Here is a 16627-nt window from a genome sequence, read left to right on the forward strand (position 1 = left end):
GATTACTCTCATGCATTATATACATACACTTTTTTAGTTTTTAGTATACTAGAATAACTAGAAGAAAATACCTGAAACTGTTGAACTGCAATCCAGTATCCTTGATTATTGAAGATCATATAACTATATAGCTTACATGGTGTGACTGTGTGATTGTGAAAACTTTGTGGCTCATACTCCCTTTATCCAGTGTATGGACAAATGAGTAGAAAAAAGGGGGACAAAAAGTTAACGAATAATGGGGGGGAAAGGAGTACAGAATGTTTTGGGTATTCTTTTTTACTTTTATTTTTATCCTTATTCTTATTTTTTGGTGTAATGAAAATGTGCAAAAAATTGTGGTGACGATGAATGCACAACTATGTGATGATATTGTGAACAACTGATTGTACACTTTGGATGATTGCATGGTATGTGAACACATCTCAATAAAATTGTATTTAAAAAAATGCTCCAGTATTCTAAGGCAACTAATGCCAAGTTTTACCCAAAGAAGTATTAGTCCCCTTCAATGTTAACCATAGTCCCCCCTTTGATGTTACCTTTTGAGTAGAAATGTATTGGGCCAAAAATTCTTGTATCTGACTGAATACCAACTTACAGTAAATTAAATCACACCAGCATAAAGGTACAACTATACACAAAATCTTTATAAATTCACGTATGTTGCCAAAAGTGTAAACTGAGACAAGCAGTCTCAATTTACTGGGACAGAAAAAAAAAATCAACGTTTTCCTTCTCCACAGGTTACTGAATGAAGTCACTGTACAATTCAGATAAGGTATTCATAGAAATTGAACTAGGTTTGGAAAAAATGTAAATTGTCTTGTAAAAAATGACAATTCAATTGAAATTAAACATTGTACCTCTGTTAAATACCTGCTATATAATGTATAACAACACTTTATCTAAAAACAGTAGTAACCCGCTTGCTAAATAAGGCTTTGATTTATAAGATGCACATATTTCCAAACCTGTTTAATGTCTCTACACATAAATTAATTCACAGGCTTCATGTAGTTACTTTTTAGCTTCAATTGAATATGGGCAAAAATAATACAAAATAATCAATCACTCTGCAAGCAACAACTTAGCTTCCTTCCTAAATGAAAGCATGACATTAGATTAGAGTCCATTTGGTTAGTCTCTCCTCTGAAATTTCTGTGACATTGTTAAAAAGGAGACAAATGTGTCTTTTTTGTTTTTTTGTTTTTAAACAAACTCACATCTCTTGCTGTTGTCCAATGCTATTATTTAACCAATGGAATCACCTGGAGCTCAAGAACTCAGGACCTAGCATGTCTTCTACAAGCAGAAATGTACGTACGGCTAAACAAGAGCAGCCCAGAGGTGAGAAGCCTCCGGTGCCCCACACCGGCTCACCTCGGAGGTGGCAGGAGGCAGGGAGTGTGGGTCACATCCACTTACCTCCTGCACTGCGCTTCTTCAACTTTACGATTTGGGTAACTGGCTGCCAGGCAGTAGCTGCAACACATCACACATAGATCTGAGTCCTTGAATAACACACCCTTTGCCAAGTTTTATCCCTTTGTGGAAGAAAATGGTGCAGGGAGGAAACACAACTGCCAGTAAAAATCTCTTTTCCTCTCTCAGTCTTCCAAACTCTCACCTTACTCTCTTTATAAAACACATTATTAAAATGATCTTTTTCTCTCCTTGCGTTAGTGGAAGAAATAAAGTTCTGTAGAAAGCCACAGTTAAGGGAGACTCCAAATTCAGCAAAACTTTTAGTGCAAATAGAACAGGTTCCCTTTAAGGTCAAAATTTTATGTTTCAATTTGCTACCCCACTGGCTTCTTGACACCTTTTAAGGCCTAATGGTCGATTCCTCAAGATTGTTAAAGTGTTCCTGCCAGTTACCTATTTGGAAATGGGAGTAGAACAGTCAAAAACCTCACGCTATTGAACGCAAAGCAACATCCACGTCAGCTTATCACCTTATTTGGGAATTTTAAAAAAAGGAGGACTCCTACATTCAAGATTCTCTCACAAATGTGAACTCTTCAAAATTCTATACTTTTAAAGTAGCTTAGGTTTTATTAGGCTTCATTTGTCTAACATCAATATTGGGTGAGATGGATTAAAAAAAAAAAAAAAAGCAAAGTAAGGCTCCTTACTTTCCTTTCTAATGAGGATAAAAGTGGCAAAAGTTCAAGTGTCAATTTCCCCTTCCTGGGAAGGGTTTAGAAAAACAGAAGAGCTCATCTTCTGAATTCTACTAGTTCCTTTTTGATATTAATATAGCATTAAAATCAGATCTAAAAAATAAGAAGCTGGAAAAAATATTTACAAACTGGACATCCCTTAAGGACATGAAATCTCACTAATACTGGGAGAACAATATGAAGATGTTTAAGGAGGGACAGTAACATTCTTAGTTAAGTGAGGACAGAGAAAGCCAGGATACAGCATTTTATATACATTTATATACACTATTTTGTGCCAGAACATGTAGTGAAACTAGAAGGAGCTGAGACTGCCTGATCCCTGAAGTGAACTGCTCAGCTATTCCGTGTACCTGAAGAGGTATGCAAGTGGATGGTGACGTAAAAACTAAGCTTATGTGAGCTAGCTGAATCCAACAGCTGCTCTCCTGAGAGAGCACAACAACCTGGCAAGCTTACAGGCAAGTGGTTTCATTCTTTTAATTAACTAGGCTGTCTTAAAATTATTAATAAAACCAGCCCAGAACCAAACAGCCCACCATTATGTAGTGCAAATCTCGCAATAACAAAAGGTCATGTGAGAGGTTACACGTTGGTCTCCAGTCCTAGCAAACGTCCCATCCTCTCCACATTCTTATCAATTGTAGCTTGACATGTTATCTCCTTGGCACATTCCATAGGAAACCAGCCCCTTTCTCCATCTCGCAGTCGTTCCCCCTCATACCAGCCTGCAAAGAAAAGAAAAGATGCTGCATCAAGCAACAAGTGTTTCAATGAGTCTTGACTGAGCATGGCCCGAGGAAGGCTGAGAGAAGTTCAGGGACACCATCCCGCTCAAGGATGGGTACCATAGATGATGGAAGGTGGGAAAAAAGAGTTGGGACAGAGGGAAAGGTTTCAAGGGGGAATGACACCAGGGACAGAAAGTGATCCAAAGCCCTGAAGTGAGAGGGTTGATAGTTTGTGAGTTTGGGCTGAGTTGGGGACAGGTATGCTCTGGATAGGGACAGCAGGTAAAATGAATTTCTTTTTTTTAAGGTAAAGAAGAACCTCTGGGGATGAGAATTCGCTAACTGGGGCACTGGAGAGGAAGTAGAAGTTTTCATGGACAATGAGACACATCCTTAGTCAAACACATGAAACTAAAATCAATAAAATGTAAATAGATGAGAAGCAGGTGTGCAGGAGAAAAGAAAAGGGAAGGGACATAATGAAAAGAGGCTCTTTGAAGTAAAAGTTTTCAAATGTATTGAACTCCCTGAAGCACTTCTCTAAGCCATCTTTAGGGCTCTGAGAAGCCACTGACTTAGGAAATGAAGCCGCAGGAAAGAGGAAACAGACCAAAGCAAGAAGCAGCAAAATTAACCTTAGAAATAAGAAGGTAATGCACATGATCCCAAACATTAACACCCTGGGGTATGGAATATGGGAATTAATGAGAAAATGAGGCTTTCTGGTTCTCTCACACCCTGAATCCTCCATAAGAACATGTCACTCACCATCACTGACATGCTGATAAATGAGGACCACCTCCGCCACCTGCAGGGAGAGTTCATCTGGCTGCTTGGCTGTAAACGATCTAATGATTTCCACCTGGGTCAGTGCTGTGGGGACAAGAGGCACACTGAGCTTCCAGTAGCAGACGGAAAACAAAACAGAGGTGCCAACCAATACAGCACATTCGCTCACTGTTCCTGTGTAATTTAGGGCTGGCACTGAAAGAAACAAGTTAGGTTTATACCGAGAAACAGTCTTTTCCAGGAACTCTTTCACTTAGCTGTAAGCTTTAAAATTTTAGAAGCTCAGAATTGAGAGAGGCCTTTGACAATGATATCACACAATAGAACAGAAAAGAGCCCTTGCACACTGGAGAAACTGAGGCAAGGTGCTACGTCAAGGCCATGCAACTGAGAATAAAATCAGCAACAAACCCAGCTCTCCTGGCCCCTTCCCACCCATACCAGGGAATGGAGACTGCCAAAGATGTTTAGAAATAAATGGAGCTCCAACTCAAAGCCTGGAAGACATTTTAGAGTTCTCCAAAAATGCTGATTTGTGACATAAAACCATTAATTTCAGTGACATGGTACTGACTGATAGGACCTCATATTTAAATAATGTATTCTTTAACAAAAAACTTAATGTAGGGAACTTCTAAACCAGTTACTTTAGCTTTGACTCTAAGCTTAAAGATATGATTTTTGAGTGTTCCATGATAACCAGTTTTGCTGCTCTAATACTGTGGATTTGACCTTTGAGCTAGAATCATCTGGATAAGCAAAACATCGAAGTTAAGTAGCTAAAGCACAGGACACCACCCTTTACTGCTTCAGTTTCTAGTGCTTTAAAAAACTAGGAAATTTCTTACTATTATTTAATAAAAAAAAAAGGTCAAAAGGAATGATACAGTAATTTTCTTTTAGGTTAAAAATACTTTTCAGTTTAGATTCAGACTGTCAGTATGGGGAAGGCTTAAACATGCAACTATTAGCCATTAACAACAGTTAAAAATTTAAGAGCTTTACAGTTTAAGCAGGGCTTTCAATGTATATTAAATTTAACTTAATCCTCACAATAACCCCGTGTTGTATGTAATGTGTGACTGGCTTGTGGATGATTAAACAGGCTCAGGAAGATTAATCAATGATTTGCTGCGTTTACACAACAAAGAAGAACTGCAACTTGGATTTAAAATCAGACCCCTTGACTTCCAAGGCTGGGATCACACGGTTCTGGTGTGGGGCACAGGGAAGGAAATCTTGGAGGAAACTTATAACGCGGGTACCGCGGTGGCATCGTCCACTAATAACCCAGTGTCCACTAGGGGGCAGAGCCCCTCCACGTTCCGGAGCAGGCCGCTTCCCGGGATAACTTACAGGTTCGGTCCGGAGGCTGCTTCCCGCTGCTTTGTCCCAGGGCTGTTATCCAACGGGCTCGCTCACTCCTAAACACAGAGGGCAGGTCCAACTGAGAGATGCAAGGTGTTTAGCACCAGAATGAAGTTCTCTAAACAGCCAATGCAAAGCCATTCCCAGAAAACAAGGGAGAAATTCTCCAGAGAGTACAGGGCTAGCCTTCACAAGGGTAAAAGTTACTTAAAAATTATACTCTGGGAAATCTAAAATAGGCAGAAAACTAGTCATTGATGTCAAAAGATGCTGAAGGGATTTGACTAGTTGTTGATTAAATGAGTTTCTCATATGACAGATTAACATTTAATAAAAAGCTGAATACACTAAGACTTTAAAATCTCAAAAAGGTATTTAACACACTCATAATCTGATGTTTAACATTTCAAAATGGTACATTTGATTTTTTTAAAAAAATCCCATTAAAAAGTGGCTCCTCCTCTCACCCCAACCATTTGGGAGAAGATGAAAAATTTCCTCTAGTTTTTCAGACCCTCACGCAACTAATTCTGCCAAACATGAGACTTTCTGAAATAGAAATTTTTTGTCCGTGTATAGACTGTTCTCCAATGCTTAAAATGACTTACTTAGTACAGCAATAAACATTTAAGGAAAAAAATTGCCATGATTTTTATACAATATTAAGCAATAATTACATGAAATGAAGTAATTATTTAAAGGATTAAAAGTTTTAGATAAGCAAGCACTATTCCGTAATACAGTCACCCCAAGTTTTTGATTTGGAAAGTCAAGTATTACAAATGCAATTCAATTAAATAAACAACACACCCACACACAAACTTCAAAATTTCTAAGAAACATCCCTTAAATACGTATCTGAGGCAATCATCCACAGATGTAATCATTCATGTAATCATCAATGTAAACATCCATTATCTGATATAATTCTCCAAAAAGTCTATTTTACAGATGAGAAGACTAAACTGAGGCTCAGCGTTAAACAGTTCAGATCAGGGTCAATTTCCACTACACCACTCTAACAACTTAAGAAAGGATGCCTTTATGCCCAGTACTGGAAAAACACTTTTCCCATGACAGCCTGCTCCTAAAGATGCTTCTCACTGTCACCCCATCTCCTTCACTTGCCCACGTGCATCCTTCCTCCCAGGCAGAGCAGACTACTTGTGGCACTGGATGCAGTGTGCTTTCACAACCTTTCTCATTTGCTGTTCCTGCTCTTACGTATGCCCTTCCCTCTGTTGTCAGCTAACTATGCCTACTTATTACCACCATTTAAACATTTTTATTGAGGCAAAACATATAGACAAGACACGAAGTGCACTTACCTGTACAGCTCAGTGTGTGTTTACTTAGGTATAACCCCAGGTAACCACCTGCCAGTCAAGGCAGAGAACATTCACAAAAGTTCTCTTTTGTCCCTTTCCAGTCAATAACCTTATGCCAAAAGAAACTGCTATTCTGACTTATATCCCCATAAACCAGTTTTGCCTGCTTCTGTATTTTATGAAAATGAAATCCTATGGTTTATGCACTTTTGTATCTGGTTTCTTTTACTCAACATTTCCACTCAGTACTGAAAACACAAGCCTCACCACATTTGTGTTTCCATCCAGTCTAAGAACACTGCTTCCACAGCACCCACTGCCCGGCACTGTCATGTCACCCGCAGTGTTTGGTTCACAGTGTCACTGCCAGAATACTGCCTGGCACAAAACAGGGGCTCAGTAAATATCTGTCGACTGAATAACTTGTCTCCTTCATCACAATGAATCAGTCATTTATTTACTCTCAGTTTCTCTTAGCAGGTAATAAGCTCCTTGAGGGCAATAATTAGGAGCTGCTCCAAATCATTTTATGGAGCACCTAAGTGCCAGGTACGGTGCTAAATAACTTGCAGGTATCATCTAATCTAATCTTAACAGTCAAGAGGAAAATGTCACCATGACTATTTCCATTTTTTTGAGGAGGAAAAGCTTAAGTGTGGAGTGGTTAGCGCCTATTCAGAGCAAGATTATTAGTAAGTGGTGGAGTCAGAATATAAACTCAGGCAGTGTGGAATTCAACGGGTGGTGTTGCTGGGGGATTCCCAGTGCCTGGTACATAGCAGAAGCTTTTAAAATAATGAAGGAAGACAGGAAGGGAGGAAACGGAAGTATGCTGAAAGAAAGACTTATGTAAAAGAATAAGACGAGGCCAGGCCCTAGTCAAGCTAGTGTGTCAGGTAGTAAAATGCACATTTTATAAAGAAACTGACAACACCATCTTGTTTTTAACCTTGTGGCTCCCTAAAAGGACAAAGAGCTTTAGAGTGATTTTATAGGGAACAATTAAAGCCCAACTTCCTTTAAAATAATCCCAAACAAGCACTTAAGTCCTTGATATCATCTCTTTGTTGGGGGAAAAAAAAAAAACCAACTAGTTTTTACTCAGGTTCTACTGGAATTTCCAAAGCAAAAGCCAACTGAAAACTAAATTTCTCACAGATGGAAGAATTGTTCACCACAAGGCTCTCTCTGACATACCCAGACAAGTTAGGCTCATCCTTGGATTACCACCACATCTTTAAATGGCCCGTGCCTGCAGTCTGCAGTACTTCCCGGGTGATTTGGATCTGGGGAAGCAGATGTTGCATCTAAGACGTTCTAGGCAAGACCTGTCTCTGGCATTCAGTGGCCAGTTTTGGCAGAGGCCTCTCCCAGCTGCCAGCGTCCAGAAGCCCAGATGAAATCTTTCACTCCCATGGCATGCTGCCTGGATGCTAATGACATCCCTTAGGCATGGCGGCCCCTCACAGGGACTCCAGAGGACAGAACAAGACACTCCTTGTTGCCCTCGCTGAAGGGAGCCGCTTCTTGAAACTGCTTCAATTGAGTTGGTCTCACCCCGCCACCCTTAGATGCAGGACTTCCCCTCGGGGCTTCCAAGAGCCCTGTCAGAGAGCTCCCTGCCATCATGAAACAGAAAGCACTGCATTTCTAAGGCAGGGAGGACACGCGCTCTGTTGTAAGATGGAATTCTAACAACAAGAAAAAACAGGACACAGATGGACCCATTATTAAATTTAGACGTCAAACCCAGGACTCACTCCCAGATAACATTTCTCTAGGGACTATATTAAATAATCAAGATGAATTCTCAATCCACCCTACCACACCCACCCAGTTCAGAGACTTTTCCCTTCCCCCACACAAGGTGACTAAGTGATGCTGCCCTGAGGTCTACCTAAGATCTGGTGTATCAATTCCAAGACTCGCTGGCCCGCTCCTTCCTTCAACCAGCATTCGCCGATACCAGCCTTTACCCAGGCCCTGTGCTCGGCTGGGGTTGGAAAGTGAATAAAACAGGCCCCTTGCTCTCCACTGGCCTCACTATGAAGAAGCAGACCTATAGCACAAAACCCCAATACGGCGTGCAGTGTGCTGCTTAAAACACATCTGACTCAGGTAGAGACAGAAGACAAAGTTGAGAAGAGAAATCTTTTAACTTAAATATCTGTAAACGCAGTCCTTTCAAAACCCCAGAATTCTCTATGTATGGCATGAAACAATGTATCTCCAGGTTCTCACTGCACAGTTAGCTGTGGTAACACCTTGTACTGCCTCTCATATAATTAATTAAGCACAGCAGGTTTAAACTTAATTGCACAAAGGTCAAATATAATGTAAAGTCCAACTTCTCACTGAACTGTTGGACATCTGCTTGAAAAGACTAATACATATTGAGAGAGCAGAAAGCAGGCTTTGAAATAACAGAAAGGCAGGACTGTGCATGAGATCCGCAGAGTGGGGCCCCAACCGAGGACTTTACCACTGGGATGATTTTCCTGATTTTTCAATAGAAGCAGAGGCCTCAGTTGTTCTTTAGCCCTCCTTTTATCCCTCCTAAAATGACATTCGACCAGATACTGTTTTTGTTCCTTCTCCCACCCTACAAGTTTACCTGCGGTTCCTTTTGAACAAGTGGATTTTGAAACTTCTATACCCCTGGACTTTGAAAAAAAGTCCTCCGAGCATTTGTAAGGAGTAGGATTGTGAAAAAGGCTGTTTCTGTTCATTCCCTCACACATCCATTTAGACTAGTTCCTTAAATTGATCGGTGAACAAAAACCCACAAGGTAAAAATTGTGACTTATTATGAATACTGTGAGACAACAATTTTTGAAACAGGTTACCAGCTCAATTTACCTAATTAACGAAATATAAGGCAAAATAAAACTCATTCCACTGAAGAGTTCTAGATTTTGTAGCATGCTATTTAGCCAAATGAATGATTTCTTGTTTATCTTAACAAAGAGTTCATGAGACCTAAAGTTTGGTCCAGAATCCCTGAGTTAACCTGAAGTGGGTCAATTATCTGTTTCTTCGCTGACAAAATACCAACTCCCTCTCCTGCACTCCTGTCCTATTGGGGTCAGAGGTGAAGATCATTTGACAGATACTATATAAATGTAAACAACTGTTATTGGTTTTGGATTTCAGATTCAGCAAGGAAAAAAATACCGTAATCTGCAATAATACATTTTTTCCATGTAAATTGTCATCTCTAGATAGCAAAGTTTCCTTAACAGATGAAATATACGATTATGTCAGACATGGTATTCAGAATTTTATTCCATTCCATTTACTTCCTGTTTTTAATTAAATCATTAACAGAAGCGGGAAGAGAGCAAAAAGGCTCCCTGCAAACAATGCCCCTTTATCAGGAGGCCCAGGAACTGGTTGTCTGGACAGTTGACAGCACAAACCACATTCATTAGGGCTTTGGGTTCTTTTTGTGAGAGAAATTTTGAGGATCTCTGATTATGGTTGAAGATGATTATATCCTAAAGCTAAATGTAAAACGGGTGAAGAAAGTTTGTGTTAATCACTGAACATGCCCTAAGCGTCTCATCACTCTATAGATTGGATCAAAATGACATTTGAATTCTACCGTAAACGCAGGAAGCCAAGGACGCCACTTGCTACAGGCTCCTCTCTGTGCCAGCTGCAGCAGTCTGTGCTTCATTGAAATGAAAGCAGACAAAGGGGGCTCTCCGGCTCCCACATTCCTCTTGAAAGGCCCAGAGGGAGGAAAATGACAGTGGTAAAACATTCTTCCTTTGTCCTTTTATAAAGGGTAAGCTTTGGTATTTTTCACAGACTGCTGTCTCACTGACAGTACGAAGACTTAAGATCTTTAACAGGCAAACAGATAAAGCATACTAACATGGGTTAGACACACATACTTAAAACAGTTTAATCATATTCTTAACTGCAAAAGTTGGAAAAACAAGTGGAATTCAGGGGAAACTTCCTCCAGCAGCAACAGAAAGGTCAGTGACTGGACACTGACAGGGAAGCAGTCTTTCCTTGCATGTGGCTACTATTCTACTTTGCCTTGGATATAGAAAAGCTAACTGTATAAACTGTGGGCCAATCTCCATTATATTTATTAGGAATTTGCTATGTACAAATCAAGGAAAGGATAAGACTGGGGCTGAATTTGGGGATTAGTAATAATAAAATAGTACAGCACCTACTGGCAAGCAGAACAGTTAGGAGGCTATCACGGTGGCTCAAGAGATAAGTAAGTGATAGGCTGACCTGGGAGGGAGGGTGTGGAATGGAAACGTGTGAAAAGATGCAACAGACTTCTGTGCAGGAAGAAGTAGCAGGTGATGGATCTGTGGAGACACAGAAGCAATGGAGCTGGCATCAAGTCTCTAGATGGGTTAACTCACAACGTCAGCAGCACCATTTACAGAAATGTACACGTTAGGAAAAGCAGCAGGTGCAGCAGGTGGTGGTGATGTCTGGTTTCAGACAGATGGCGTTTCCAAAGAGGAAGTGAGGAGGAATGGTTAGAGATGCTGAGGAAAACTAAGAGAGCACAGATAAGGGGACCATGTCAAGAAGAGGGTTAGCCCAAGAAAGAAGAACGGCCAACAAAATTAAATGATGCCAGAGGCAAAGAAAGAGGAAGGCTGGACTACTGGATGTGGCAACGAGGAAGCCACTGTTACTCTTCAGTTGGAGCAGCCTCAACAGGGTGAACGAGGAAGAAACCATACTGAAGACAGTTAAGGAATAACTCAATCCATAGGGCCACCTGCACAAGCCAAAAGTCCAAAGCATCCTTGATTCCTCTCTTCCCACTTGCTGCCACCCCCTCAGCTCATCCGATCCACCATTTGGCCCTGTTGTCTCTGACTCCCCAATAGACTGTTTCTATCTCTTCTGATATGGCAAGGCCCAAGCCACCATCAGGCCTCCCCTCTACTATCCCAACAGTCCCCTAACTGTTCTTCGTACCGAACCTTCTGTGCCCTCCAGTCTTCCCAGGGTTTCTCAAGGAAAGAAATCCAAACTCCTTCCTATTGCTTAAAAGGCTCTGAATCAGTGTTTTCAGAATTTGTGGTGACGTGCCAGTCCTGACCTCTTCTCCCCAAGCCACTGGGGACTAAAACTTTCAGAAATACAATAAAAATGAATTACTGTTAAAGTAATCAGTGGTACATCCACACAACAAAATGCTATTCAGCAATAAAAAGAAATAACCTATCAAGCTACAAGAAGACGTGGAAGAACCTTAAATGCCAGTCTGAAAAAGTGCCATACTGTATAATCCCAACTATACATTCACATTCTGCAAAAGGCAAAACTATAAAGACAGTAAAAATGCCAGTGGTTGCCAGGACAGAGGGTGGTGGGTAGGGATAAAGAACAGATTGAGCACGAGGTATTTTTAGGGCAGTGAAACGATTCTGTATGACGCTGTGATGATATGACAATAAGCATCTGCCGAAACCCACAGAACTGTGCAGCACAAGTTGAACCTGAATGTGAGCAATGAGTTTTAGTTAAAAGTAATGCATCCATATTAGCTCATCAATTGAAACAAATATACCACACTAAGGCAAAATGTTAATAGGGAAAACTGTTTGGGGGTGGGGTAAGGAATAAACAGGATCTCTTTATATCCTCCGTGCAATTTTTCTGTAAAACTGAAACCGTTCTTAAAAAATGTCTCTTAAAAAATAATCACGTTTTGATGCCTCAGTAATGTCAAATTGCTGTAGTGTCTAATTGCTTCCCTCATCCTGGCCTGTCATGGTTTGTGGGCTGATGACATCCCATAGACTGCACTGCACCTCTGGCCTTTTTACCACCCCACTGACCTCTTTACTGCTTACTCACTTTCGGGCTCATTCTGACCCTGCCACATTCTCCGTGTTCACTGGCGACACCAAATTCATCTCCTTAGGGCTCTGCACCTGCTGCTCCCTCGGCCTGGAGCATTCCCTGGATTTTCCCCTGGTTGGTTTCTCCTTGTAATTTAGGGCTCAAGTCAAATGCTACCTCCTCAGAGAAGTCTTCTGGGACCATCTAATTTAAATCCTCCTCCCCCACACCTAATATTCACTCTGGACCACACCACCTGGTTTTACTGTCTTCTCTTGCACTTACCACTACCTGAAATGATCTTTCTAAAAAATTGGGCATGCATGTTTGGAGCTGTTATGTTCCCCAGAAAATCCATGTTCTTTTAATCTATTCTGTGAGTGCAGACCTATTATGGGTGGGACCTCTCGACTTAAGTGGTTTCCATTGAGATGTGACCCACCCAATTCAAGGTGGGTCTTAACCCCATTACTGGGGTCTTTTATAAGGATGAGAGAGAGAGAAACACCCAGAGACATCTGGAGAGACAGCCACTGAAACCAGAACCCAGGAGAGAAGGACCAGCAGACATTACCAGGTGCCTTCCCGTGTGACAGAGGAACCCCAGATGCCATCGGCCTTTCCTCAGAGACGGCATCTACCTCTTGATGCCTTAATTTGGATATTTTCATGGCCTTAGAACTGTAAATTTGTAACTTAATAAGTCCCCATTGAAAAAGCCAACTCATCTCTTGTTTATCGTGTTCTGGCAGCTTTAGCAAACTGGAAATTGGTTCAGGAAGAAACGCTCCACTATCCTAACTCTCTGCAGGCTTTCTGCCCAGGCAGACTAGCAAATGCTCACTCCCACCCAGTCACTGCCCTGAGGGCACAGGGCCCCCACCTGAACAGAAGCCCTTTCCTAAAGGGCAGGGATCGTGCCTCTATTCACTGCTTACATCCTCAGCACTGGAATAGCACCTGGCAGGAAGCAGGTGCCTAATAAAAATTCATTCAATTAATAGGGAGAAATGAAGCTACTTTTTTGAGAAGTTCAGCTATACAAAGGAGGAGAGACTTAGGGGTGAGTTACTGGTCAGGAGGTCAGCTGAGGTTGGGAGAGACAAAAAACACAGTGAGAGAAAACTAACAAGTAGCCCACACAGCAAGCACTTGGATTTCTAAGGGGTGTGAGAACGGCTTGTGAGGTTTCCTAGAAGAAGAAAGACTTGGCCTGGGCTGGTAGAGGTGAGGCATTTTGCAATCTGAGGAAGTATGGGGAGGGCATTCCAGGAAGCAGAAAAATAAAGAAAAAGGAACAAGGAGGAGGTTTTAAATGGAAATTATTTCTTGGAATGTAGTATGTATTAAGCATTTTATTATAAAATATATGAAAACCTAAATTTATCGTCTGAGTTTCTGCAATTTTTTTCCTTATTAGAGCCTAGGGACTTAAAAAAAAAACAAAAATAGCCAAACAACAAAAGCCGCATTTGAGTAGTCTCACATTCAGTAGCAATGGGCTTCCTGGAGTTTCCCTTCCAGGGCCAGAACAAGGCGAGCTGAGTAGCAAGTGGGGGTGGAACAGTCTACCAGTTGGCAGCTCTCAAGCAGAAGATTAAAACTTGCTCCTTCCAAAAAAGCTCTGGACTTGGAGTTAGGAGGCCAAGGGTCCAGTCACAGTTTCAGCATGAATTCACTTTCTGGGTGACTGCAGTCCACTTCACCCTCGAGATCTCCTTTTACATCTGAGGAAAAGTGAGGAAATTGGACTCTACGACCTAGAATTAAGGTGACCACATATTCTACTGTCTAAACAACACAATTTCGAGAGTCAAGGACATCATTTCACCAAGACAACGGGTATACACTTGAATTACGGATCCTGGGGCAACTGAGATGTAAGATCACCTTACTGTACATTTTCATCGCTAAGATTTGATCCTTTTCTAGAAACACCCACAGTCCCTTCTTCGTGTTTCTGTAGCTGGCTGGATGCTTGGCACATTCCAGATGCTCATTAAGTGTTCACCCTACTTCCTCTTGGTGAGCTTGCCTGCATTCTTTATGTAATCAAAGCCACTGAATTGTTCTTTCACAATTGCACTGTCTTATGATAGTGGAACTGTCTTTGTGCCAAATACCTGCACCCCTCCTACCGCTGATTTAACAGTTTATAGATCCCCAGGTGGCCTCAACCGACAACATTTTTCAAAGAATGTAAATGTTTAGGCATGGTCACCATTCTTTTACAGGCCCAAGAATCAGTTGCCAAAGGATATATGACTAGTCTGAAGTCCTGAAATTACTCAAGACAAGAGTGCAGCCAAAACCTCATTTTTCTCACCTAGGTTGCCAATGGACCATATAAACTAAATAGGAAATAAAAGAGAAAAAAATGTGAAAAAAACCACATATACTTATCTATACATTTAGCAAATTTTAGAAGAAAAGAATCCATTCTATTTGTACTGAAACTCCAACTGCTGAAAACCAGGTGGCCCAGAGCTGGTCTGCGCTTTCCCAACATGGCCACCATTGCTAGGCTTCTTTTTTTATTCCCCAAATCAACAAATTATTGTACCTTTAAAATAGCACAATAGGTCTGGCATCTTGTTATTTCCATAGCTGGACAACTCTCAGATCTTACTCATCAGCTTGCTGAACTGCTCTTTCTTGAGAGACATAGATAACATTCCAAACTTTTCAGATATCCTTGCTTTTAACAAGGCTTACTGAATCAAAGCAGCTGAATTTGATACAAGTTCAATGTTGTTTACTGCAAGAATTAACTCATCTTTCCAGGATTGAGATACTGAATAAGCAAAGCCTGGCCTCATTCGAACCCTGCAGATACACTTTTCACCAAAGACATTTAGGATTTCAACAGAAGCCCCACTCTCCTGAATAATGATGTTGATGGAGAAGTGACCACACACAGACCTCATCTTGGAAGGGAAGCCCAGTGTAATGCCCTTGATGGTGTTTGTACATGGCTACAGACAGAAATTTCCCCACGATTTGTCAACCTGAAGCCTCTTCTTTCGCTTCCCAAGAAGACTGAGTTTAATGTTGATATGATCAACGTCCCCCTGGGGGTTCCTCTGGGGCCCTTCACAATAACTGTGCCTCCCTTCAGCTGACGTTGACATTTTCTGGTATGGTCTTCAATCATCGCAGTAGATGTGGCAAGAGAGCATTGCTAGGCTTTTAAGCAGACTTTTTTTTTTTTTTTTTTAAGGAAAGTGCATCTCATATATTTTGTTTCAACATCAACTTGATATTATGTCTTGTGTGCTTACAAGTAAGTATTGGGGGGAATCAACAATATTCTCTCAAGCATTGGCGGCTACCAATTTGGAAGGCCAAGCCCTCAATCTTGGGACTTGCCTTTATGAAAATTGTTACCACAAGGGAGAGGCTAAGCCTACTTATAACTGTGCCTAAGAGTTACCCCTTCTTTTGTTGTTCAAATATGGCCTCTCTCTAAGACAACTCTGCAGGTAAACTCACTGCCCTTCTACCTACTGAAGGGCCCAAAACTTAGATGTCAGAAACCCCACCCACAAAAAGCCCATGAAAACTAACTTCCTTGCCAGCAAAAGCTAACTTCCTCTCCACTCTGCAAAAATATCTGTCCCATCTGCTCAGTCAGGGCAGTCGCCATTTTGTGTACTGCCCAGGAGGGCTCCTTTCCACTCTCAGAATAAACGCCTTTGCCTGAACTCCTCAGTTGTCTCTCATCTCTGGCGATCGGGGGTACCTTTCATCTATGTGGGACTTGACTCTCAGGGGTGTAAATCTCCCTGGCAATGTGGGACATGGCTCGCGGGGATGAGGTTGGTCCTGGCATTGTGGGATTGAGAAAGCCTTCCTGACCAAAAGGGAAAGAGAAATGAAACAAAATAAAGTTTCAGTGGCTGAAGAAGATCTCAAAAGGAACTGAGAGGTCATTCTGGAGGTAATTCTTATGCATTATATAGATATCCCTTTTTAATTTTTAGTGTACTGGAATAGCTAGAAGGAAATACCTGAAACTGCTGAACTGCAACCCAGTAGTAGCCTTTATTCTTGAAGACAATTGTCTAACTATATAGCTTATACTGTGTGACCATGTGACTGTGAAAACTTTGTGGCTCCCACTCCCTTTATCCAGTGTATGGACAGATGAATAGAAAAATGAGGCCAAAAAGTAAATGAATAATAGGGAGGGATGGGGAGTATGGGATATGTTGGGTGTTCTTTTTTTACTTTAACTTTTATTCTTATTCTTTTCTGTGTTTGATAATGAAAATGTTCAAAAATTGATTTTGGTGATGAGTGCAGAACTATATGATGGTAGTGTGAACACACTGATTGTACACTGTGGATGACTGTATGGTTTGTGAATATATCTTAATAAAATTGAATT

At 41.2% G+C, this 16627-nt stretch overlaps 1 protein-coding gene across 2 annotated transcripts in view; it reads right to left on the reverse strand.

Annotated features, from left to right (window-relative positions):
* Positions 1–1735: 1735 nt before the first annotated feature.
* The window catches only part of ARHGEF26 (Rho guanine nucleotide exchange factor 26), a 125328-nt gene continuing 110436 nt past the window's right edge, over positions 1736–16627 (reverse strand). Inside the window, exons 12-14 of one of the 2 annotated variants that reach the window (XM_037842203.1) lie at positions 5063–5130; positions 3686–3790; positions 1736–2914 (exon numbers count right to left, since the gene is read on the reverse strand). In XM_037842203.1, the coding sequence (XP_037698131.1) occupies positions 2772–2914; positions 3686–3790; positions 5063–5130 (316 nt within the window). In that variant the 3' untranslated portion in view covers positions 1736–2771. The remainder of the gene's footprint in view (positions 2915–3685; positions 3791–5062; positions 5131–16627) is intronic. The other variant, XM_037842194.1, reaches the window with a different exon arrangement.

Source organism: Choloepus didactylus, chromosome 1, assembly GCF_015220235.1.
Source record: "Choloepus didactylus isolate mChoDid1 chromosome 1, mChoDid1.pri, whole genome shotgun sequence".
Taxonomy (NCBI): domain Eukaryota; kingdom Metazoa; phylum Chordata; class Mammalia; order Pilosa; family Megalonychidae; genus Choloepus; species Choloepus didactylus.